This window comes from Pleurodeles waltl, chromosome 6 (assembly GCF_031143425.1).
Source record: "Pleurodeles waltl isolate 20211129_DDA chromosome 6, aPleWal1.hap1.20221129, whole genome shotgun sequence".
NCBI classification, from domain to species: Eukaryota; Metazoa; Chordata; class Amphibia; order Caudata; family Salamandridae; genus Pleurodeles; species Pleurodeles waltl.
Genome location: NC_090445.1, coordinates 1,669,683,482 through 1,669,710,585, shown reverse-complemented (window position 1 = coordinate 1,669,710,585; position 27,104 = coordinate 1,669,683,482). Strand labels below are relative to the sequence as shown.

Here is a 27,104-nt window from a genome sequence, read left to right as displayed (position 1 = left end):
AAAAAGTATTGAGAAAATTGTTTTTAATTTTTATCAGTATTTTCTAATATATAGTTATTTACATACTTTTAAATATATTTTTTACATTTTTAACTATTTGTTCATTTTGTGAATATTAATAAATAAAATACATATTTTTTACTTTTTTATTTATATTTTCCACCATTTTCCCCCAGTTTCTGTGATTTTGTAGTCTTTCTTCATCATTTTGAGCTGTTTGTGGACTTTGCAGTCACAGTTTTATGTTGCTGGTCTCTCCTTCAGGTAAGACTATTGCAATTGTATTTTCAAAGGATTTAGAGGTGGGGAAGGTGTTTAGACTTAGGGCCTGAATACGAGGCTGGCGGTCCAAGGACCGGCAGCCTTGTTGTCACCGTCTGACCGCCGCATCTGTCGCAGTGCGACCTCGACATTACCACCCTGGTGGGCAGGCCCATCAGGAGACCGCCGTCCCCACAAGGAACATGGTTCCCGACAGGGTGACGGTGGCCTGAGTTGTACGCTGAAATCAGCGCTGCCTGGCTGATTACAACTCAGCTTTCCGCCAGCCTTTCCATGATGGGGACCCGCCATGGAAAGGCTGACGGAAAGCCAGTGCCGAGGGCCACAGGGGCCTTTATTTAATATTGATTTAAATGTGTTTTTACTGTGCTTTGGTTTATAGTAGAGTTGTAAAAGTTTTTGAGTAAGTCTATATATTTTTTGTTTCATAGGTTTTTATTTCGGCAGTTTGCGGATGTTGAACTTTATTTTTACTCTGAATGTGTTTTCATTTTATTCCATGGAAAAAGAGAGGTTTATTTTTTAACCAATGTTATTTTTTACTTTTTACTTGATTTTTTTTGGTTTTCCTCCAGTGTGTTTTTTTTTTTTTTTTTTTTTTTTTTGGTTTTTACGGTCGATTTCCTGGATTATTAGAGTTGAATTGGATACCATATTTATGGGGGTATATTTGTGCATTTTGTTGTCTTTTTTTAATTGATATTTTGTGCATTGTTTTTTTTTTTTTTTAATAGTCATTCACTGATCGAGATTTCGACTACAAAATCTCTTTATCTCATTTTGTTAATTTTATGTTATTGGATCGGCAGTGTTTCTTTGATGCTATGATTGCTTATTTATTGTTTATGTACGTTTTTATACAGTGTTAGCATATTTTTATAGGTAACAGAAAAGTGTTTATATGAGATAATGTTAGTTACTGGGTATCATATTATTATTTATTTTTAAATAATTAAAGTAAACTTTAATCACCAGTCTGAGGTTTTGTCTTTTCAAGTTTTGTTTTTAAATTTTAAATTCAGAGTGGTATTTTAAATTTGCTTTTATAATATTTAGAAATAAATAATCAAAAAGCATGACTGTTTGTGTGTTAGAAAGGTTAAACAGTGTTGTTGTTCCGTGTGGTTTTGTAGAGTTGGGCTTTTGCTATTGAGTCTGGATGTGGTAACCTGGCTCGTTAGTTACTTAGACTGCTAGGAGTGAGTTCATGCATTTGTTTAGTTTGTTTGGAGGTTTTTGGTTTGAGTTGGGTTAGAGATTGTTCCATTCTTGGCTCCTAGTAGCTTTGTTCTTTTTTTAAGCATTTCTAGGAATTGGTAGATTGTAGGGCGGCTTTTTCCAAGTGTTCCTTGGAACAAATTGTGCTACCCTTCACTGCATCATTTGTCTTTGCTTCTTGGGACGCGGAGCTGATCATAGATGTTCCGCTGTGGAGTCTGTTCCTTGAGGTGGCGTCTGTAGCGACCAACCAAATTATCCTCAAAATAAAACATTAGTGCGGCTAGTTTGATTTCATGTTGTTAGAAATAGGGGGACTTAATTAGCATATTATAATGTTTACTGAGTCCTGTTACAGGAATGTATGCTAAAGCTACTAGCTTGTTTATTTTGTGTACAAATTCTAGGTAAGTTGCATATTCTGTACTCTGGGTGTATTTTTGTAGGTGCCTCCATATGCTCTGGTTAAAGGGACGTTGTAGCACATCTGAATTACAATGTGTTGGTAGATTTTGAGTATGGTTGGAATAATTGCCTGTTCAAAACCTATGCTTATTTTTTATGGGTTATGGTTATTAACTTGTTGCTTAATATATTTCATAATTTTAACTTTGTTTGTTAGTTAACAGTGCTTACACTAATGGGATACTTGTATTTTGATATTGGCCATATATTATGTATATTTGACTGACTGCTGGAGGGCAAAACAAACAAAACAATTGGCTGCACAAACTATAATTCTTGTATCCTTATTGAGGCTTTCATGTGGTAAAATGGTATACTTTGACTTTTTCTATCATCCAGTTACAGCCTGGCTGGTGACAATGTCGCCTTGGTCCTAGCCTCTGGGGGAACGTGCCATTTGTAATGTCACACATGTTAGACTCTTAAATATTTTTCACCCTACCTTTTGGGCAGCAGTGTGCACTTAGGGGCCACTTATCTATTATTCAAAATCAGGTTTTTCTACCTGTCAAAAGGGTGATCCTGACAGGTCCATGCAGAGGTTTCAAGTTGCTGCTGCCAGACCACACAAGGTAGGCCTGAACCCATGTTTTCACTGCCACAATAGTTCGTGGTACTGTAGGTGCTACAGTCCACAAGTGGGATTTACCTTTCCATGCCAGGGTGGATTTCTGCATCATATACAATTGTTTTGTAGGGAAGTTAACTGTGGCAATCAGATTTTAAGCATATATGAAATGTTTTAGGGGTCAGAGTACACAGGGAACTGGACAGAAGTTTCTCAGTCTTAGGGCCTGATTACGAGTCTGACAGTCGGACGAGCCGACCACCAAACTCGTGAGGATGGCGCCGCCGTCAGCCTCACCCCAGTCATATTATGATGTTCCCACGGGGCTGACCGGCGGGAAGACAAAGCAGACAGTGCACATTCTGAGGGAGCTGCGCAGAGGGGCACTTGCACAGCCCACAACATAGTTAAACCACCATGAAAAGGCTGGTGGAAAGGGGACTCGTGATCAGCATGGCAGTGCTGAACTTAGCGCCGCTGTGGCTGATCATGACTCCGACCGCCTCCAGCCCATCGGGACCCATTTTCCCGGTGGGGACGGCGGGCCCCCGGCGGTCCGACCGCCAGGGTCATAATGTGGCGTTCGGACTGCCTGGCGTGGCTGGCTGTCTCAAGACCGCCAGCCTCATAATGAAGCCCTTAGAGTTCAAATTTACCAGCAGGTAAATCCCCCAAAAAAGAAAAACTGGGGGTGACCACCCAAAGGGGTCACTTTGCAACGACAGTTTTAGTAAATTATTATTTTTATTAGCATTCATTTACTGTCAGACTTGCTTTGATTGTAGTATTTAGTGGTTTGTTGAAGTGTTAAACTCTTCTTTTGTAGATTTCCTATCTGGCATAGCGATGATATCCTGCTGTAGTTCATTTTAGGAAGCATGTTGTTGTGTTTCTTGCAGCCTTTTTATAAAGTTTTTTGCATTTTTATTTCTTAACTGTTCAATGATTTACTTTTGCACCTTTCATGATAAATGCTAATTAGCGTTTTCGGTATGTATTTTATGCATATTAATGTTTCTTACTTAATTTTACATGTGCATATATATATTTAATGTAATATTATTTGCTTAAGAATTATGTAGATTTGCCATGCTGGATATTTTGGTTTTCTTAATTTTTATATGTTTCCTTAGTTTTACTGTATAGGCGATATTTGTTATTTATTTAGATTTGCAAATAATATTGTTATATTTCTTTTATTTTTGCCGCAATATATTTTGTCACTGATACTTGTGTGTTTAGTGATTACATTCACAATACATCTGTTTTCCTATATTGTTTGGGCGATATTTGTGTATTTCAATATTGTTTTTCTCTATATAGTGTGATACGACCATCTGTCTGACATCCCTGCTAACTAGGTGCAGACAATGCATTTGAGACCGTTCTTTAGGGAAAAGTTTGGTAAATACTGGGACATGCCCTTTAAATCCGAGAACAGCATGTGAGCTTTAAGATCAACTGAATAGGGATAAAGCCAGCCCTATGTAGGTGTGAACTTTGGGATAGTTCGTAGGGGTCATCGTCTCACCGGGACTGAGGACTCGACAGTGAAGTAAGAATGGAAACCAGGCAAGGCACCAAGAGTGATTTTATCCTGAGAACAACTATTTGAGGGCAAAGCAAATTGTTTCCAGTGCAAATATTATTGATCAGCAAATGGAATGTTAATGGCCAGTTTGGTTTTCGTCTATGGTATGCCTCAATCAGATTGTGCTATTCTAGAAGTGGGCAAGAGAGCAAATTAAAAAAAGAGAGAGCTGAGGTACAGTGGAATCAGGGGTCTTGTTAAGTCCTAAGTGCCAACGCACGAGCAGAGCCATCAAAAGATTTTGCCTTTAAGTTCAGAAGTTTTTTACCATTTGTAAAACTTGTAAAACTTGCAGTTGGTTACGTTAGATTATATCACTGCACTGAATAACATTTCTTAAAATAAATAGTTTGTAAATATGAACTGACCACTGAGCAATCAGTGTAACAAATGTCAAGTTAGTTTGTCCTGTGCACTGAACGCATGACCAATTTTGTTATACAACGAGCAACAATACAGTATGCTCGGCTGTATACAAGTGAATAACTTCAGCATACTCTCAAATTGACAAATAGGAATAATGAGGCACAGTGAAGTAGATTCATGTGCCCTGCAACTAGAGGTGCCAAGGTCTGATCCCATGTTTGCTGGTTATACATTGTGCAGTTCAGTCATCTCATTGATATCTTCTACTCACTCCAGTTTAAAACCAAAGAACGATTCTTTCTATTGTATTGTGTTTCAAGATCTGAAAGTGCACTGTGTTCAATCAAGGAAACTTGCTGAAGGCACCAGACACATTTTAAATGAAACTGACACTGTATACCGTGTCTTTCATTAAAAAATGTCTCTGATCGCATCCCGTTCTGTCATGATGTTGATCACCCTCTATCCCAAGTCTTCTGCAGTAGGCTTTCACATGCATTTTGGGCCTCTGTTTTTTCTCTTTATACTATAATATCAATAGAGGACATCTTGCCAATCAAATTCTCTTATCTATATGCTGAAGATATGCAAACGTCCTTCTATCACCCAACATTGACCTCTGAGCTCCAATCCAAAGTCTCAGACTGCCTCCCAGTGATTCAACAGTGGATGGCAAGCCATTTCCTTATTCTAAACTCCTCTAAGACAAATTATTTAATTCCTTACCAAGTCAGAGACCACAGATCTAATGATTCCTATTCTGTTCCTTCCTGACATTCTCATCCCCATACCATCAGTCAGAATCTTTGGTATGTGTTTCAACTTTCCAACAACCTGCAAACATACATCACTTCCACTACTGCCAGATACCAACTACTTCATATCTCCAGAGTTCAACCCAGCATTCACTTTTCTACAGAAAATAATACTGTAAGTGCACTCCTCCAACCACTTAGCATATTTAGAAAACTCAGGGTCAGTACAAACTGGTAATTCTGGTTTATATGTGCTTATTTCCCCCAATCTACCTATCTCAAATGCTAACAAAGTATGTGAGTTATCCTAGCCTTTGCTTGGCTAACATAAAGGTTCCTGGCTTACCTAAAACATCTTGTTGCCTCACAGTTCTGCTCATGTAAACTACTGTGATGCCTTTGGAATTAACTCTAAGGTGAATTGTGCAGCATCTCCTTTTTCCTCCTATCAAATTTGAGTGAAAGCCTAATTATTCTTGAAAGTGGTCACCACTAATTCTTACCAACTCATTCTTGCACTCCTATTCCCTCTCTATTACCACTAATGTAAATATGAATGAATGATTGACCTCATCCATGAAGTGCCCACCACCACTTGTGGTTTCTTAGTGTTGGTCTTATGAACCACCTAGCCAAACAAGCATGACTTCAGATTTTGCCTGAAGATTATTCTGAGGAAGAAGGATGCCATAAGGACATGAATTCCATAGTTTTGGGCCTGGTACAGATATGAGTGCCCCCTGCTGCGGGCTTATTGTACCTGGAAAATTGTAGCATGAGTTTACTATGGCTACATAAATGTCTCTGAGCCTCCTGATGTTTTTCTACACAAGTATTGCTGGTCAATCTATGAAGACGTAAGTAAACCAAGCATAGCATCTTAAAGTTTATGCTGTCAAAGTCTGGCAATCGGTTAAGCATTCTGAAGAAATGACCTTTCATTTGAAGCCCATAAATGGCTAACTACAACATTTTGAACTTGTTGGATTCGCCTAAAGAATTTTAGGCAATCCAAAGTATTGGCCACTCCAGTAGTTGAGGCATGCGTTAACTGATGCTCCAACTGCAGAGCATGATTTTGTCAGCAAATAAATGACCAAATAAGTTTAAGTTCATTAATGAGTTCTCTATAGCAGTTCTCTATAATTGCATTGCCCTGGGGTTAAAGTGATGTGTCAGCATTACACAGGGTCCCTCGTCTTTTGCCTTGGCTGCAGGTGTGAAATGTAAGTTGAAAATGTTAATAATTTGTAACATAGATAGCTTTGACCAATCCATAGCGGCAAGAACAGTCAGCTCTGTTTTGGATTGGTTAAGTTGGAGATAATTCCCTTTGGTCATAGCCTGGATGACACCAAATAGATTTTGAAGAACCTTACCAGGTTTTAGTTTTAGATCTTAGCAGAACCTAATGTATACCTTCATGTCATCTGCACATGACTGAACAGATACTTTGGGTGTCATTTGCCAGATCAATCATGTCAGAAATCCGTCTGTGGCACTGAGTTCTCAAAGGACCAGGCCTACAAAAAGACACTCTGAGCCAGTTAGGACATCAATTTACGAAGTCCTGATAAGTTACAGGATAGAAGCGGATTATCTCTGCTCTTGAGTCCTGACAAAATATTGGTCAAAGATATATTATGCATAGAGCAAGTGGGGAGTCGCTCATTTCTGAGGAATTCCGTAAACTTGACTAACTTGTGGCAGGTAAGAACTGCCATGTTTCAACCATTTGCTGGTTCAAGAATGTTTGGGACTATATGATAGCTCCCACAGAGGTCCTCTCCCTGGTGCATGGTCATGACGAAAGAATGCTCTGAGGCGACTAGTGGAAAATTTGGAAGCGACCCAGCACCATTGAAAGTGAAGTGCCACCCTCATCAGTGAAATCTAAGGTGTCAATCCAAACCCAATCAGAGCAATCTTAGTGTCATAGAGTGCTCTGAACCCTGCATGAATGGGTGGTAGACTGAAAAAGTTTGAAGTTGTAGAACAATTGCATTCTCCAAAAGATTGGATGTGTTAAATTTGTCTAGCTTCTCTGTTGTTAACTGGTTCTTAAGTATTTGTTTCTCCTTCAACACCTATCATGCATCTCACATATAAAAACAGCGTATTACCTTCCGCACTGTATAGGATGCCATTTTGAAGCATGGTTTTGTTGTAATGTATAGCATTTCTTGTTGAAATGCTTATTTTCTTGATCAATAAAAAATTCAAATAATAGTTTAAAAATTCATCTAATTTATTCTCAACAGTAAAAGGTTAAGTGTAAGGATAGACAGGGTAGTGTATTATGTTACTTTTGATGGTATCCCTTGACCTAATGGAGGAAAGTAAATAAACGAGATCACAGAAATCTACTCAGTTTGCTTTTGAGTTGCGGGCACTGAATGTGTCACAAATGCAAAGTATGGCTGGGATGCATAATTTAAACACAGCTTCCCTTACATTTTCTGAATTAAACTCGAGTCACAATGGAAAAAGTGCATATTGTATGTATGCCCATATAGAGCATAATTGACAGCTGTCCTTCCTTAAGCAGTTTTTGTCTTTCAAATACTGCATGGTAGATGTTTGAAACAGGTCTGGTATGGTTGGCCAGGCCCATGATGATACAAGAGTGGGACCACAGGCAGGTGTTTGAAAGCAAAGAAAATATAGTTTACCCAACTTGTGACCTCAAATATATATCTCGCCACAAAACGTTACCTGCTCCTGAACATACTATTAAGAATGTGCTCTAAATGTGTTAGATGTATTGGGAACAACAAATTACCCCATTCGTATTATATATAGGACATGTTTTTGACTGGATTTGATCAGATGTTTTGTAGGGAACTAATTATGTAAGGTTAATATTTTGTCAATCTGTATTTTGGAATCTTTGTCTTTTTTAAAATATGTTTTTGCAGTCTGTGTTTCCCCATGGAATTGGTCAGAGGCATGCACATGGACTAAGCCAGGCCAGAACACTGCATGGCATGCCCACCTATATTCTTAAGAAAGTATAAATCATATGGCTGTGGTTGGTGAGGCTGAGTAGAAACGGGTGGATTTCCAACTAGAAACACATGCCCTAGGTGCACCTGTATCCTTACTGCTCTGTAAATTCAAACACAAAAGAATGTACCAGACTAATAAGCTGAGCTTTGTTATTTTTTCAAAGCGATGTTAAGTTTCTGCTATGAATGGGTTCTCTGTAGATGTCACAGTAAAACGCAAACACAAAATGCCTCCTTGCTGGGAATGTCACTTACTGGGATGCTCCTTCACATCATCCTTTCCAAGTTCATAAGTGTTCCATGCAGCATAACTCTAAGAGTCATAGGTGAGTGTTTGGCCAGGAACAGATCATTCTTTAAAGCTTTCAAACCACACTGTGTTTGTAATAAATGAACACTCAGGCGACGACCCCTCAGAGTGACTCTGGTATTTTATTTTTAGATGAAAAATGTATGTGATTACAGTTTCAATTACCGTCTGAAAACAATATGAATTGCATTAACACTAAATACAGAAGATGTTTTGCAATTAGGTGGCTCGAGTGGCAGCAACAAAATCAGTGGTGTTCATTCTATAAAGGTGTTGCTTACTTCTGAAAAGGGCAGGGTTTGAATTTTACAGTATAGGTTTAGATAAGTGCATAGAAATGGTTACTATCCTAAAACCTTCAGCAGTTTTTTAATTATAGATAATGATATTTTTCAAGAAGGAAAATTGGACTCGACCTTTGCAGCCTCATATGAAGCTCATGTTTCTTTTACAAGTGACTTAGTAGTATAGTGATACTGTCAATAAATGGGTAGTATAATTATTTCATTTTCCATATTAGAGGTGCATTTTGTTTGCCTATGACCTGAGAAACTAGATCCATAATTTGAATGCTTGTTAAAATGTGCATATTTTCAAGAGTGTTGGCCCTGAAGAAGGGTGGTTTGAACATGGTGTTGAACCGAAACGCTGTCAAAACCTTTGTTATTCAGCAGCACTTGATTGCACCTATTCACAATTAGCACCAACGACATCAAAGCCATAATCAGGATTTATGAGTACTAATCTCCATGGAAGCGCATAGGATTAGATGAATTATTTTTACAGAACTGCATTTTGTTTACTTTTTCTAATAAAAGAGATTATTTATTAAAGGAAGTCCTTGGAATAGCTCAAATAAAGGCTTATTTTAATCCCTTAAATTATTTGCGAGCATTGTCCATAGATATGGTGGCATGTGTAGTAAGGACCAAATTCATTTATATTTAGTGTTACAGCAAATACACTTTGTCTAAGATTTGATGTACCAACTACATGTTGTTCTTTCACAGATTATCCTACAAGGATTCATTGTAAAGTTTTATTTTCAGTGGGCACAAACAACTATCACACAAGCTGTTTTGTGTTAATTCAAAAGAGTTTGATTGACCATAAAATCCGAACATACCTCCTTAGAAGAAAAAGAAAAGCTATACTGTTGTTGCCTATTTGACCAAGCTTCTGGTGTCAGACCTTAATCTCTATTAATCTTAGTCCTGCTTTTTTCACCAGAACTGAATTTGGACACTACAAGTCCATTTTAACTTAAGGCCATATTAAAAAATCACCAACAATGCTACATTACTATGTCAGATTTCTAGCAAACTACAGTAAGGGCCACTGGCCTGATGTCACACTGCGTCCGCTGCTTTTTTTCACATAATTATGCACTTACTGCATCTGTCACATAATCCATCAATTGCTGCATATTCTGAAGATTTTAACAAAGAAATGTATCTAACTCAAACAGATCAAATGTTAATAAAAATGCAGTGATACATATTGCGCGCAGTTGACTGGTCATCTTTCAGTTGATTATTGTAACATTGGTTTTAAAGAGGTTCTGTGACGGTGTAAAAATGGCAGTATAATATGTAATTCTATCATAAACTGCACCACACTATGCTGCATAATTTGCCTTTCGTTGTTGAATTTTCTGTTGAATCCTGCTGCCTAATTTGTTCCTCCCCTAACACATAATTCCAGTGCCCCTGACTATAGCTCAAAACAATGTTATTATTGAATTTTATTAAAGATACTGGTCTTTTGCATCAGAAAAATAATTTCATGGAAGCCTTCCCAGGAGACACACGAAATAGGTTACTGATGATGCAATGATCTCTTTCCCACAGGGAAGCAAGGAGAAGATAAAGGACCATGAGAAGTTTGCCACAGTTACACACTTAGCAATGATGCTTCAGTTTATCAGACAGTGCAAAACTAACTTATTACTGGCTGGTGTGACTGAAAATGGCCTCCATGACCGACTGAACTCTGGTACTGCCAAATTCAGTAGTCTGGAAAAAAGCTTCAAAAGTCTCAAAGTTCGGGAGGCTGAGGAGGTGACCTGTAACTTGGACGTGGACTACAGCCAGTCACTTTCCAGTTCAGAGGAAGACCCGAGTCCTCAAAGGCAGGGAGAGCAAAAGAGACTGTCTGACCTGGAAGAGAAGCTACGGGTGTTTGAGAACATTGCTGTGGTCCTCGGCCGAGAGGTGGAGGCATCGAGTGTGGCCATTGCTGCCTTTGTGAGGCAGAGTGCCATAGATCAGGACATGAAAAGGAGCTTGGAACAGAAGGTAAGGGTTGCATCTTTCAATGGGTTACACAGGTGGTCCTAGATTCAGGTGTGCTTCTTCAGATAAAGGTCCTGTGAGAATGGCTTGTAGACTTCTCTGTCCAAACCTGGAGGCCACAATGTCAGGTGGACTTTACGCAACATGAAATCTAAAGGGTCAACTTAAGAGTGAAATGTGTGCAATATTATATGAGAGCACCTCAAAACTGTACATTATAGGGATAGTGCAAATCACCGAGGAGTGGAGTGACCATATTGAGGAACAAGGCTATAGTCTGTGTCCCTTTATCCCTTCATGGAACTTAAAGAGGACTTACTTTCAATATGCTTTTTATTATTGATTGATGGCAATTTATTTCCTATAAAATGTTGTGCTTTCCCTCTCTCCATTTACAGCTGCAATGCAGCTCTGGGTCCTGTACAGATTTTTAACCCGTCTTTTTAACTAGGAACAGGTTGCAAGCTGTATTTGGCTACTTCCAAATTTCTCAATATTAAATCATAAGGTACAAGTTCCATAAAGCTATGTAATATTAACAAATCAAAGATGGCTGTTACACATGATATGGGAGGCTTAGAAGCCATGGAACTGTAGCCAGATCATATCGCAAGCTGTTGCTTGTGTCTGCCTTCCATTCCATGGCTAAGCTGTGAGGCTTTCCACATAAAGAAAGATGTATGGTTTCCCTCATTATTTGTGTCAGAGAGGTGGCAAACAAGCAAAGAAGGCCTCTGTGTGAGTGAAAATGTAGGGTCTTTCTCCTTTCTTCCAGCCCAGTGTATTTGAGTGTTCACCATCTTCACTCGCAGTCTGAAAGAAGACAGGCACCCACTATCTGCTACCTGTAGGACAAGGACATTGTGACGTCTCCACTACTCAGTTTTAACAAATTATTACTAGTGAGTAAACATGTAATTTTCTTAATGCAGATGACACCTGTAATAAGAAAATAAATTACAGCAGGTTTTACGTGCATAACATCTTCTCACATACTATACATATTGTACAAAAGATAAAATACACCTTAACACATGTTATAAGGATATTGCAAGTTAGTAAGGAGTTCTGGGATCATAAAGAGTAAACTTCCTGCCCTACGGCCCTCTAGCATCATGAGCACCTCAGAAAATACTGTAAATGAAGAAGATGGAAGTTTCGCCATGGATATATCTTAAAGCATAGAGCAGAAATGTGGTATGAGACACTATTTAACACAGGGTTTATTATTCCGTTTAGATGTGGCTTCTTTTAGATGCAAATGCAATCTATGGTCTCATGGACTTGTGGCCTGGGCAGTGCAGAGGTCCCCCCTGCTCAGCAGTGTCGGAATGCACACTGTCTGCTTAGCAGACAGTGTGCATTCCGAAGGTGCTGGTCAGCCCCCTTTGTGCTACGAGACAGCACTCGGCTCCATTAAGGTATCCAAGTGCTATCTTTTAGCACTGTTCCTGCCGGTTTGACCAATGGGAGCTCTGTTTCAAGGTTTCCGCTGGTCAACCAGGTCAGACAGCGGAATCCTTGTAATAAAGCGGTGGGGATGCCACCGCCACGGTGGTGGCGTCCTCCCCGCGAGTTTGGTGTTCCTGTGGTGGGACTGCCAAACTCCTAATGAGGCCCAAAGTGTTTTAAGAGTCACAAATCAGAACCTTTGTAATCGTTAAAACACTATTTGAAAGGTACTAAACCCAATTAAAAGGTTTTTTGGATCATTAAAGGGGTTAGGAAAACAATAAGGTAATAGTATTTTCAAAGGGCATGTTTAAAGCGTTCCTTCCAAATACCAGTTCCTTATGGTATGTGTTAATGTTTTGTGACCAAAATCTGTCTGCAAAACATTAATATTTTACCACCAAATCAAAGGAGGTGGTAACCCATTCATAAAGTGGAAGAGCAGTGCTTAAATTGTGCTGGTGGCTTCCGGTGCCGCAATGGCACTTAAATGTCAACACCAGCACTTATGACAGACTGCCACATGGTGGCGCTATTTGTCTAAATTAGAGACAAACACAACAGCCATTGTTTGTTAATTCAATATACATTAAAATGACTAACACCTGCAGCCCAACCATTACTGAAGCTTTTAGGGCGTGGACTAATCTGAATTGTCACACTTGTAGAGTCCGATAGTTATCAGTTGGTTTGGCACTGAGATTGGTGGCGCTGGCAGGGACAATGGTTGGTGTGAGCTGCAGTCGCCTCCTGACGAGGACCCTGGCACTTATTTTTCTTTTTACAAATTAAGCACTGTGGAAGGGTCCCCAGTGTTGACAAAATGGGACCACTGTGTATTTCTAAAAAAAAAAAAGGCATGTGTAATCTTGCTTATCTTTTTTAAAAAAACAAATCCGGATTTCCTTTAAGGAAAACGGGCTGCATTAAAAAACAAAAAAAGTATTGCTGTATGTAAAAGCATTCACAAATTTGATGGTATGCTGAACGCAGCATGCCACCATCCCTGTGATGTCAGCAAACTGTGGTGGGTCACAATTTGCAACCTACCAAACTAAGGCTCCCTTTATCAAGTGCTTGTTAGTAAATACATCCCCAGCTGCAGTGTTTCCACACAATATGACAATGTGGGGGTTTCCTCCATCTAATACGCCAGCCTCCTTACTCTGGGGGTTTCCTCCATCTAATACGCCAGCCTCCTTACTCTGCTGCTTTAATATATGTTCACGCCAATTTTTACAACAAATTCAGGATTGTAATCTTTGTTTATAAATGAGGTGTTCATATTCCATAGATTTTAGTACTCCTGCTTGCTCCATTATCTGGATGTGACAATAACAGTTTTATTCTCTATCCCTGCAATATCCTTAGTAATTTTATTTCAGGTTTGTGATTTGTATTGAAGCTGATAGCATGAAATGTAGTTTGTTGTAAGCATAATGGTATTATACAGTTTAGAAATGATAGCTAATACTTCTATAATGTGTAAAATAATAAATTACAGCCTAGTTTTTTAAATATGATTATTTACACCCTTTGTGTAAGAGTTGACCATGAGTGGCCCTTTCTTTCAGATCACTGACTTACAGCGGTCGCTGGCTCTCAAAGACGTTGTCCTGAATGGTCTGCACGTGCGCCTTCTCTCCTTCGAACAGACGTCGTATGATGGAATATTTCTTTGGAAGATTCCCGAAATTACGCGAAAGTGTCATGACGCCGTCACTGGAAGAGTAACGAGCTTGTATTCACCAGGTACAAAGTGGCAGCTAATTGACCACAATGCGGCCACCTTGGAAGGCGACCCAACCACTTCTGTTCTGGAAGGGGGACTCCACATTTTAGAAGCATGACCTCTGACTTCTTACTCAAAACAAGCGTTGGTAAAGCCAATAGGTCTGGGTTTAATGTGCTAATGCATATAGGGTTAGCATCTGAGAGCCAGACACACAGAAGCGACCCAGCAGGAGCAGGCAGACACCCTTGTTGCACAGTACTAGCGAGGTGCAAACTCAGCACATTAAATTAATGCTACAGTGCAGTAACATTGTGCCGGTACCGTGCATTTAAGCATGAATCGTCATGGAATGGGGAATACCTGATATTCCGGGCAGATTTCAACACAGGTTTCCATGTTCTAGGGGTATTAACCCTGACATTGCTACCTGCTCTGAGCAAGTGGTAAATATGAGCTGGGAGACTGGTGCTGGGCGGTGTGTAGGAAGGGAAGGGAAAAAGTAGACCTGGCTGGGAGGGGAAATTAAATACTCCCACCTTACCTAGAAACATGCTCAGGCCAGGGAGAGATGTATGGCTGCGGTTGCAGCCAAAGCCTGAATCAACTCTGAATTTCCCCCACCCAGGAAAAGCATGGAACTTTGGGCCGATCGAGATCAGTCACAGTGGCATCCCGCTTGGGAGTACTACTCTGCCTGACTCTTAATGAGAGACGTACACGGCTATGGTTGTAAAGTAGTCCCTCAGCACAAGCACTGAGTGGAGGCGGAAGGATACGCTCAAACAGTAACTGGCATTAGATGTCAGATGAGTACTCCTCTGGGCTTAGCCAAGACTTAATCGACAAAGTCTCAAGGCAATGGCTGAAAGAGGCTTGTTACAGAAAGCAAGTGGTTGGAAGCCACTCTATTAATATTGTTAGAAATAGGTCAGTTTGACAGCTGTCCTGGAAAAATCCAGAACTGGAAGATACTAACTTGAGTAGTTTGTTCTAAACTCGTTCTTCACTTAAGAAACTTTATTAGGAGACTGTAAAGGCAATATTTGCAGTCTCCTATTCTGTTCGGGACCACAGTCTCTTGTCTTTCCTGCATGGTTTAGTTGCAGTTCCAGAACAACGGACAAAACAAGACAACTCCTGGTTGTGGAGTCTCTCCTGGACTCTAATATGGGACGTATCCTTTTCAACACATGGGCTGCAAGGGGTTGTGGAATTTGTGTCTTGCAAAGACCAATGTAGAGGAGGACTGCTGCAGTCTTTATTAATAGTACAAGCACCCTTTCCTGGTCAGACTCCGCTTGTATTCTTCCTACAAAGTGTTTCGCTTCTGCTCCCTGTGGGATTTAGTAATTCTGAGCTTTGCAATAATTACCATATGGTCTACTTAATGCATGTGATAAATACCTCCCCACCCACATTTTTTGCACTGACAGATTTCGTCAGAAAAAAACTGCTAGGCTTAAAACTTTAGACGCAAGACTCAATGCACCTGCCGCAGAGACCACATGGTACCCCTGCTAAGTGATGTCCTATGGCTCCCGCTGGAAGAGAGATACTTTTTAAAAGCTGCCTGCATCATCTCTAAGGAAGCAAATCTTTACACACCAAAGTACCTCTTACAAAAACGTGATATATCTGGGAAGCTCTTTTTCTAGAAACAGAAGAGCTTTATGTTTTTAAAACCCTAAAACTCTGAAAAGCAAAACAATGAAAGAGACCCTTCTCTGTAGAAGCCCCTAAATGATGGAACACTCCCTGCCCCCAGGAAACCCCCCCCCCTCAACAAATTCAAAATAGAATGTAAACATTTTCTAACAAACAGGTAATATTTCCAAATTATTATCAAATTGGCCTGGTTAAGCTGAGGAAGAGTTTGCTTGTCTGTTTTCAGGGTTGATGTTGTATTTTTCAGCATCAATAGAACCTGTAATTCCTGCCCTCTTAGACTATTAATATTAGCACTTGCTATTTTTGATTGATACCAACAGATTGAATTGTTGTATGTTACGCTCGATATTGTATATATATCTTTTTATGGTTCTACCTTCTCACCCTATTCTGCGCAAAGACCTGTCACCTATTTCTACATGTCAAGTGATTCATTATATAAAGCAGCCACCACCGCAAATGTCAATGGGGGAGGGACGGGGACGGCAAGGGCAGAGAAACCATAATAAAAAACAATACTTACCTTTCTGGCCACTGTCACCTCCTGCTGCCTCGCTCCTATCCTCCTGACTGTGTCCCAGCATACACTGAGACACCAGCACCGGCTGAACCTAGCATGAAAGCAGTGTCAGGATTGGCCTGAGCTGCTCGGACTGCTGCTCAGGCACTGCCTTGGGGTCTGTGCAGTTTCTCCAGCCCGGCTGTGCAACACAGCCGGGTTGGAGAAACCTAAGTGCGCATGTGTGTTTGGCTGCCCCTCCTTGCTGGCTGAGCCAGAAGATGAAAAATAAAACGATAGTAAACTATTGTTTTATTTTTCAACGGCTGGCTTTTAGCCAGGGGGCAACACTCCCCGCTGTTGCGGAGGAGCCGCCCCTGATTTTTTGTGTGTGTGTGTTTGTATATATATATATATATATATATATATATATATTCTCATGTTCCTGGTGCTGCTTATAAAGTTTTATGAACTGCACATTTAGCTGTTTAGATTGTTTTTTTTCCGCTGAGTCTATTTTCTCTTTACATCAGTTACTTCTTTTTGTAGACTGCTCCAATACCCTTAAGGCCTGTTCCATGCTTTATCAGAAACCCTGTAAATAAATAAATGAATGAAAATAGAAATAAATATTGTACAATGTTAAATGGTGTGTTGAGAACAGCTCTGGCCAAATGTTTCACTTATAAACCTACCAAGTTAACTTGATATTCATAGCTACTTCTATATATTTCCATTTTATTACACTTCCTTCATTTAATGATTGCGCATTCTGATAGATTTACAAATGGTGTCCAATGTAATGCATTTAACTTTTCTAATGTTCTCTCTGTCTTTCAGCTTTTTACACTGCCAGGTATGGCTACAAGGTCTGCCTAAGGGTTTATTTAAATGGGGATGGACCCGGAAAAGGAACTTACGTATCCCTGTTCTTCGCCATCATGAAGGGAGAATATGATGCTTTACTTTCTTGGCCCTTTAAACATAAGGTAAATTTAATGCACTTGTCTAAATCAGTGACTGCACATGAAACGTGTTTGAGGAGTTTGATGCACTATGTCATAGGATTGATTCTCAAAGTCTTTGTATTTGCAGCTTATGTGCACAAAAGACTTCTGTGGGAGGAACTTCCATAAGCCTGATGCAAAGCAAGAAGATCAGGAAATATGTCTGCCCATAGGTCGGATTTTCTCCTACGGACAATCCTTCAATTTTGTGGCTTGTCTGTTGGAGTAAATCTGAAACAGGAGACAGAAAATCAATGTTCAGTGGTGATTGCATAGTAAAATGTTACTCAACACCTGCAAATTCATACGCTTAGGAGTACTGACAGATGCTTTGCTGGTACTTTGTGAACTTGCATATTTAACATTCAGCAGATTGTCAACCATGCAGATATCCCTTTGGCCAACATATAATAAGTATGTATGAAAATGTAAAATATGCATACATTTCCATAGTGTACTCTGAAAATGGATAAATTGGTGCAAATTGAAGGCGTACATCTAATGTGATTAGATTTGGGCATTTTCTGTAAATCAGACTCATGGAGTTTCTAACCAAAGTTGCTGCCAAATCATATTGTTGCGTTAAGGGTGCAGATCCATCTTTGACCAAAATTTCTGCCCTGTCAAATAGAGAAAGATCAATCAGTATTTGTAAAGCGAAGCGATATCACCCCTGGGGGTATCTGGGCGCTGGGGGTGCGAGGTCTCAGTCGAAGAGCCAGGTCTTGAGTTTCTTTCTGAAGTCTGCAAGGGAGGATGCTGTTTGTAGGTGGAGGGCCATATCGTTCCAGGTCTTGGTGGTAATGTAGGAGAAGGAATGGCCACAGATGCAGGGTTTGTGTGCAAGGGCTAGAGAGGTGGAGCTCAGGTGTCAGGCAGGCTGATGGATGTTCAGGGGATGATTGATGTATGTTGATGATTGATGTATGTTGGTTCTTGATTGTCTAAGGCTTTCAGGGGATGCGTGAGGATCTTGAACTGGGATCTCTTCTGGATGGGGAGCCAGTGGAGGTTTCTGAGATGAGATTTGATATGGGTTCCTTTGGGGAGGTGTAGGATGAGCCTGGCTGCTGCTTTCTGTATGGTCTGGAGTCTCTTGAGGAATTGGGTGGAGGTGCTGGAGCAGAGTGTGTTGTCCAGTGACTGGTGACAAGGGCCTAGGTGACGGTCTTACTGGCGTTGAGGGGGATACATCTCGAGAGTCTGTGGAGCAGGCGGGGGCTGTCGAAGCAAGAAGAGGTGACTGTGTTGATTTGTCGCTTTATGGCGAGTTCACTGTCGAGGATCATGCGGAGATACGTGCGTGGTCTATTGGAGTGGGTGTGGATTAGAACTTGGATGGCTGTCTGCTGTCGTCCCATACATATGTGTTTCTCCCAAAGATCAGTACTTCCATCTTGTCTGAATTAAGTTTGAGGCAGTTGCCTCTCATCCAGTTGGAGACACTCGTCATGGCGTCGCAGATGTTTGTCCTGGTGGTGGTGGTGGGTCTTTGGTGAGCAAGAGGATGAGTTGTGTGTCGTCTGCCTAAGATATGTTGTTGAGACCGTGGGATCTGACTATGTCAGTGAAGGGGGTTATGTAAGTGTTGAACAGGGTGGGGCCGAAGGATGATCTTTGGGGTACGCTGGAAATGATGTTCTTAGGTTTAGAGGTGAAGGGTGGTAGGCTGGCACTCTGCAGACATTCTGTAAGGAAGGATTTTATTAGTTTCTGTTATTAATATTTATTGTTAATTATCTGTATTTTTAGTAGATTTCATGTTTTTGCTTTGGTAATATCTTTAAGAAATTGTTTTGATTTTATTTAAATTATGTGAAAGGATGTTGAGTTTATAAGGGAGCATGGCGGCTAGTGTATACATTTTATAATTATTTATAAATTATTTTCTCTTTTAATTGGTTAATTAGCTATTAATTATTTACATTATTTGAGTGTCTAAAGTATTTGATTTCATTAATTGTAATGTATTAATTAAAAAAACATAGGGGGTTATTACAACTTTGGCGGAGGTGTTAATCCGTCCCAAAAGTGACGGTAAAGTGACGGATATACCACCAGCCGTATTACGAGTTCCATAGGATATAATGGACTCGTAATACGGTTGGTGGTATATCCGTCACTTTATCGTCACTTTTGGGACGGGGTAATAACCCCCATAGTTTGTATTTTATAGTGATTTATTTTTTGGGTTATTATTTTGACTTTTTTAGAGGGGTTTTGTGACTATGGAGGGAAGTTGAATGGGAATCTCTTTAAATATATTTTTTTGAGGTTTTACATGGTACATAATTTTTAATTTGTTAATAAAATTTTTTCCAATAAGTTATTTTTTAATTAATTGCTTAATTAGATTGTGTTAATATATTGTCTATATCATTATTTAATTGTATATATTTTTCCTATTTAATATGTATAATTATATTATGTGTATTGTGTTTACTGCACTTTACTAATTGTTTTTTTAAAGTTGGGTTTGTAGAGAAATATGGAGTTTTTTTTTTAAACTATATATTAGCATTAGTTGGTTTTATGGTGTATTATTATTGCAAATTGTGTTCATGAGAGAGAGAGAGAGAGAGAGAGAGAGAGAGAGAGAGAGAGAGAGAGAGAGAGAGAGAGAGAGAGAGAGAGAGAGAGAGAGAGAGAGAGAGAGAGAGAGAGAGAGAGAGAGAGAGAGAGAGAGAGAGAGAGAGAGAGAGAGAGAGAGAGAGAGAGAGAGAGAGAGAGAGAGAGAGAGAGAGAGAGAGAGAGAGAGAGAGAGAAAACAAAAAAAAAAACAAAAACCAGAACCTAGTTTCCATAGGAAAAGCGTTTTTATTTTGCCAATACCTTTAGCATCGCTTGACGAATCATCATGGAATTTTCTAAATTAATACAACAGTCAGTTCAGCAGCTGTCTGGAAAGTTTTGGGGTGATCTGTCAAGCAGGAGCTGTGAAAAAGGGGGTCCCAAAATGCATTTTCCCCATGCATTTTCCCATATGGTCTTTTTGACAGGGCTACAGCCGAACCACTGTACTGGATTACACCGAATTTGGAAGGAAGCTAGATCTTAGTGTGCAGATTTTGATGTTTGTGATTTGGAGTAAATCCGTTCAGTAGTGTCTAATATATTAGAGGTTAAATAAGATTGATATCTAGGGATGCGGAGGATCCACGGATCCAACTATCCCCGTGCTGATATCTAATTGGCTGCCAACACAATAACAAGGCAGCCATTATGGGACTCGGCTTCAGCCAAGTCCTTTAGTCTTGGTGCATGTGGCCCCTTAGGGACCGCACCAGGGCTAAAAAGCATTTTTTTTTTAAAATGCCGTCTCTCTCAAACATGCGTGCAGGGAAAGGGAAGAAACCATTGCTCCAGCAAGCAGGGAGCTGTTATTTAAAGCAAAAGTAGGAAACCGCTTAGACAGTTCAAATATATGTCTCTCAATCCTAAATTTTAAAAGAAATTACAAACAGTCTAACTTTATACATATTCACTTAAAAACCCAAAAGTTACAGGGACAGTATAGTTAGGCTCACATTTTAAACATACAAAACCATAGAAATTCAGCAGTTATAGTTAGGGTTATTTCAAGTAACTATAACTTGTGCCCTAAGGAAACTATTATTACTGTGTGTTAATCCAAGCATCATGCAGTGGGTGTTCCATAGAAGCTGTGGGATGCGATGTGAGGCCCTGCATCAGAGATGCACCATGCAGCTGCAGTTCTGATGCAGCCTTTGATGGGGCTTGTGATGCGAGGTCCTGCATCCTCATTGAGGATGTCGTAGATGAAGGCTTGTGATACAAAGTCCTAAATTGGGGATGCAAATGCCGTGGCGGTTCTGAGGAGCTGTGTGGCTGCAATGCAAGGTCCTGCATCAAGGATGTATCATGCCGTAGCAGTTCTAAGGTGCTGTGAGGTCATGCTTTGGGCATGTGTCACATAGTGGTGGTTCCGATGCAAGGCCACAATGCATCGCATTGTCAGATCTGCTTTGACAGCAGCTGGACTGAGTACCTTCAGGTCCACTTCCTTAGGTCTATGACTGGGTGGCACTACTTGGATGGCAAGACTGACAGTAGACAGAATCCCGGTGCAGGGTTCAAGGTGGTTGGAGCCTTTTCTGTGCCTGAAGCTTTGGTCAGGATCCCAGCCAACAAGCCCTTGGAGTCTCTCTGGTGGTCCTGGTTTCAAGATGCAAGTCCAGTCCTTCTAACTCAGGCAGCAGAGTAGTAGTCCTTCTTGTAGCGTAGCAGAGTAGCACAGCAGCCTTTGAGTCTTCACCGGGTTCAGAGGTGTACTGAAGAGTTGGGACTGAGGGTCCACTGTTTAAACCTGGTGCCCACTTTGAAGTAGGAGAAGGTTCTGGAGATTTCCACCCCTAGAGGTGTTTGGAATTTCCAGCCTACCTATCCTGGACCCAGTTTGTCTGGGGTACACAAGGCTAGTGTCAAACCTTTAGTGAGTGTGCTCAGGGAGAGGCTTTGAGATGTGCAAGTGTGGTAGGTGACGGGTCTTTTCCCTCATCATGTCAGATATGGCCCGCCCATTCTGCCAACACCTATCCCACCTTTGTCTCACTGGCTGGGAGCAATACACAAAGACCAACTGCCAGCTACTCCTAGTCATGTGACCCAAGTACTTCTGCAGGCATCCAATGGTTAGGACAGAAAATGGTTAGGACAGAAAATGGCAACTTTTTAAAAGTGCCTTTTTCAGAACTGTGACTTAAAATCTGACTTTACCATTAAATAAGGTTTTAAATTAAAATTCCTTAGACACTACACTCTATATTCCTACCTGCTCCCAATTGAAGTTATCACTTTTGAAATGTAATAATGTAACCTAATGTTATCCTTCTGTAAAGGTAGGCCTTGCAGTAGTGAAAAAACAAATTTAAGAGCTTTTCACCACCAAGACATGTAAAAGTTAAAAGTGTATTTCTAGCGTTTTACATACATTGCCCCCATCCTTTGGGCTATTTAGGGCCTACTCTGTGGGTCACTTTATGTATTAAAAAGTAAGGTGTATGACTTGCAAAAGGCTTATTTTGCTTGTTTGAAATGGCAGCTTAGGTGGCCTGGGAGCAATCAATAGTGGATGCTCTGTGAGTGAGCTCTGCTGCACCTCGCACATAATCCGCTGATCCCTGGGGGATCCCTGGGGCATTTAAGCCCGGGTCCATCCATTAGCTGTGGCAACATCATGGCAACCACCAGGGGACCCCCAAAAACTGGTGCCGGTGCAGAGTGGCCCATTCAACGGAGGCTGAAGGAAGGGCCAGGTGGCTGCTCCTGGAGCAGGCAGGAGGCTTTGGTCACCCGAAGGCACGCACCAGAGGTCCTGTCTTGTTGGCCGGGAGCAGTAATACTGCCACCTCTTTATCGGTACCCCATACTTGCTAGCTGCGCAGGTACAATGAGTCCCAACTGGAGCAGTGAGCCTGGCCGGGACTGTGCTGATGGATGTGGGGCCTTCTGCCACCTGTTCACCCAGCTTAAGGCTGGACGAGCCCTGGTTGGGGCCCTTTGCAGTGTCTGTGGGCAGGGGAAATCCCTGACGTGGAGTTGGCCCCCCACATGCTAGCCTTAAGTTGTAGCCCAGCAACTCAAGGCACTGGCGTGGCTATTTTCGCAGGGCAGGCGGTAGAACCTGAGTACTTTTAGTCTCTGTAACTGCCCCGCAATTACTGCACCGTCAGACATTGGACATCCCTTCTTGAGGTGAGGCACAGAAGACTGAATTTGCTACACCCTGCCCCACACATATACGTTGCCAGTGAAAAGCAAGGGGACCCCTGGATACCTAGAGATGCAAACATTTCTCCTCCCCTAAACCCGGTGGTGCTGACCTGCTTGCCTTAGCCCACGCTGCACTATTGGAACCCCCTGCCCAGAAGGACACCCCGAGGCCTCATTGCTCCTGCTTTGACACCTTCACTTGGTGGCACTATAAAGCCGCATAACGCCCACTGACTGGCCCTTACCATGACTGCCTTGTGAGAGGCAAGCTCCAACTGGCAGTAGGGGAGCTCTATGAAACTGTTGGGTGCAACCATATGGAGTCGAAACCTGAGCCTATCTTCAGTGTGGAAGCCACCTGCAGTGGCCTGTGCTTCAGGAGGGGGTCTGGTGTAGCCGGAGATAATGGGAGGGCCCACAGGGCCCTTGTGGTTAAGAGTGCTCCTCTGTCTCTTGAGATGCCCTCTTCTGAACCATACTGGCCCAGTGACACAAGGTAGGGCTTGCCACTCATAACCCCTTTGGACCCTGGACATTTGCTTCCTTTTCGCCTAACAACAACCTTTACCATGGCATGAGAGATACCTTCCAGCTCCACGGTGCAACAGAAGACAAGTACACAAAGCAGGCGGCATTGGCAGATGAGGCTGGTGCTGTGGGGGAGAGGACACACGGCCGGAGGGATTCCAAACAACCTCCATCCTGCAGGTGATTCATGACCTCAAAGAAGCCATGGAAGGTAAAATAGGGGCACTGAAAGTGGACCTATACTTTATTAGATAAGGCCTACGGAACACAGTGGCCAGGGTCAGGGAAGTAGAGGCCAGAGTTTCTGAAACTGAGGATACTGTTAGATCACACAAGTCCTGAATTGCATTCCTACAATGTATGGTCCGTCAGCTTGATTGGAAGATGCTGAGGGATGATCTCAGAGAAATAACTTGCGCATTGTGGGCATCCAAGAGGGGGTAGAGGGGACCACACCAACTTCATTCATCTCTGATTGGTGCAAGATTTGGGTACCGGCCTCTGAGGTGTTAGCCTGTTTTATAACAGAGATGGGGCACAGAGCCTTAGTCGCGAAGCCTCCTGTGGGCTCCCCGCCTTGCTCTTTCATTGCTTGAGTCCTTAACTACACCGATTGGGATGCCATCGTTCGGGTGGCACACAGGATTGGGTCTCTTGTGTTTCAGCCCTTCTCAGTGATGATTTATCCTGATTATATATTAAACATTCAACGGCAGAGGAGATCCTTTCAAGAAATAATGCAAAAACTGAGGACTATGAACATCCAATACATGCTCCTTTTTCTTGCCCTCTTGAAAGTCATTTTCCAAGACAAGATCCAGTGTTTTGATACCCCAGAGGTGGCTTAAGACTGGGTGGAGGAGTGGCCCAACCTGCGCAATAGTGGCATGCTTCATGGGGGGAAGAGTTGAGAGAGAGGAGGCAGGCAGGGAGGAGGAGATGGAGGGCCTTTGGGAGAATTCCACACGGCTCAATGGTGCTAACTCGCTGACAAAAGTGCAGGACATACTCGCTTGATCCAGAGAGTTTTCCAGCAGGACATGTGACCTTGGAGGTGGACATGAGGCTTACGCAGAAGATGGCGGACTCTATCTTGCTGGTGACATCACAAGAACCTCTGGATTGAGTAGTCCTAATTGGACCTGGCAGACTCTCAGGAAGGCGTGGAGTGGCTCAGGGATGGCTGGTAATCCAAGTTTTAACTTATGGTTTTGTGTTTGCTGGAGATGGAGGAGGAAGGGGTCAGACTGGTTTGTGAGGTTGGTTGCATGACAGGGGAGACAGACTTCTCAGGTTAGCCCAGTTGGCTACTGTCCCTAGTTGCACCATGACGGGCACGTCTAGTTGGCGAAGTATGGGATGGTAGATGGGGAGGAGGAGAGGGTTTCTTTGTTTTGACACTGTGCGGGTACGCTTCATCACATTCACTTCACTACTGCACAGACACAGCAAGCCCAGCACACTGACATTATCACTTAAGCTGATACTACACTAGATGAATGATTAATTCTAGGTGACCTCTTGAGCCCTGCAAATACTACACATTTTTGGGACCTCCTCCGGTCTTCTCATAAATAGGGCCAAGTGCTCCATTTACCCTATCACTAAGTACCCAACAGTCATGTCATGTGCACTGGAGATGTGGATGCTCTCATTGGGGTTCAGCTACGCAAGGGTGTTCATCACTTACGACAATGCCCTGGCCAATGATGCCAGCCTTCAATTCAATTGGTGGGTTTGTCCAAGGATGTGAAATTTTGGTCCTCCTTCCTACTGTCCCTGCTTGGATGTTCGGTCATCTTTACAATGGTCTCCCTCCCACTACTCTATATCAGTTTCAAAATTACACCTTCCCAGCTTCTTCACCAGGACCAATGCGCATATACAAGGTTTCCTATGAGGCTGGTAGGGTTGTTCCCCGGATTGCCCTTAAGAAGTGGTGTAGGCCTCCTTTCGAGGGCGGCAAAGCCACTCTAGATCTGCTGTTTTATTGTAGAGCGGCACATCTCTTGCTGCTTAGCGACTGGTAGTTTGAGGGGTTTAGAGACCCAGCCTATGCAGTGTGTGGTGGAGGGGTGGGTTATGTGCCAGGATAATCCCGACACTTTTTGTATGGCAAAGAAATTCTGTAATCCCTCCATGCTCCCACCCAAGTAGTACTGTCTGTTTGGACAGCTCCAGTTAGGGCCATGGGATGGATGGACGGACAGACTCGTGCTGGAGACTACGCTGTGGAAGGAGACCACACTCCCCCAGGTTTCTGAGCTTCGAGGCTTTGCCAGGTGGGACACTATGGGAATAGCAACCCGGGGAGACATGCTTCACAATGGGTCTATTCAATCCTTTCAGGAGTTGCAGGGGGAGTACAACATGCGCCGTACTCAGTTTTTTCGCTACCTTTAGCTTAGACACACACTCACACCATACCGACGTACCAATGTAGTAATTCCAGAATAGACTCCACTAGAGGCAAAAATCCTGCTTACCAACATTAAAGAGAACAAACTGCCTGTCCTCCATTAGATGCTGCTGCAGAATCTGCCGGATCCAATGGTCAAGGTAAGGGAAGCGTAAGTCCAAGATGTTGAGGACTGGAATGAGGGGATGACAGTAGCCTCTCACTTCCAGCTGATACAGTTCAAATTATTGCACTGCACATACGTCATAAGAACACAGCTGTTCAGATTGGGACTAGTTAGCTCAGGATGCTGCCTTCACTGCAGTGATTCCCACTGGGGACCTGTTACACATCTTTTAGCACTCCCCTGCTCTATCACACTTCTAGGAGGGTGTGTTGGGAACCTTGTAAATGCTATTGGGTTGGAAGATTCTCAGAGAACTGGAACTTATTCTCCCACACATAGCGGAAGACGTAGAGGGTGAATGTTAAGGGATAACAAATGTAAGAGGGTGCTGCTTTAGCTAGGACAACCAGACAATGCAAAGGCATTGAAAGATGATGTGTACCCCTTCTTAGAAAGGTGGACAAAAGGTATGGAGTACTGCATGGGCCTGATATGCCCATAGGCCAGGGAGTACCCGCAGAACATTACAACATTTGGAAGAATTGGGCCCTGCACCAGGGGATTCACCTTGAGTTCTGTCCTCCTTGGACATGGTCCCTGGGGGGCAAGATACGTTCCTTCAAAGCCCCATCATGTTGACTTTCTGGGGAATGATTGATGTTTTATGCTTAAGTTTGTGCTGTAGTGTGGCTGTGGGGTTTAATCTGTGGCATTGTATTGCGTTGTGGAGATTCATTTTTATTATATTGATGGCTCTGTATCAAGCCTGTGTATTTTAAAAGGTCAAAACTCAATAAACATAAAAAAAAAAAATTTAAAAAAGAAATAGCTGATAGCTGTTTACAACTGTACACACAGGCTGCAATGGCAGGCTTGAGGCATGTTTAAAGGGCTACATCAGTGGATAGCAAAATAAGTGCTGCAGGCTCACTATTAGCATTTAATTTACAGGATTTGGGTACATATAGTACCACTTTACAAGGGACTTACAACTAAATCAAATATGTTATTTAGGTGTAAGCCAATTTTAACGTGTTTTAGGAGTGAACTCTCACACGTTATTTAGCAAGGATTAGCAGTGGCAAAGTGCAGAGTCCTAA

At 41.9% G+C, this 27,104-nt stretch overlaps 1 protein-coding gene and 1 long non-coding RNA gene across 5 annotated transcripts in view; one reads left to right on the top strand and one right to left on the bottom strand.

The window, feature by feature from the left end:
• LOC138301320 (uncharacterized) overlaps positions 1-27,104 on the bottom strand; it is a 187,928-nt gene that overhangs the window by 78,669 nt on the left and 82,155 nt on the right. The gene's annotated exons all lie outside the window — the stretch shown is intronic.
• Positions 1-27,104, top strand: part of TRAF1 (TNF receptor associated factor 1) — a 129,054-nt gene that overhangs the window by 93,484 nt on the left and 8,466 nt on the right. For all 3 annotated transcript variants that reach the window (XM_069241652.1, XM_069241653.1, XM_069241654.1), the window contains 3 exons: positions 10,414-10,860; positions 13,884-14,061; positions 17,052-17,200. In XM_069241652.1, coding sequence (XP_069097753.1) covers positions 10,414-10,860; positions 13,884-14,061; positions 17,052-17,200 — 774 coding nt within the window. The remainder of the gene's footprint in view (positions 1-10,413; positions 10,861-13,883; positions 14,062-17,051; positions 17,201-27,104) is intronic.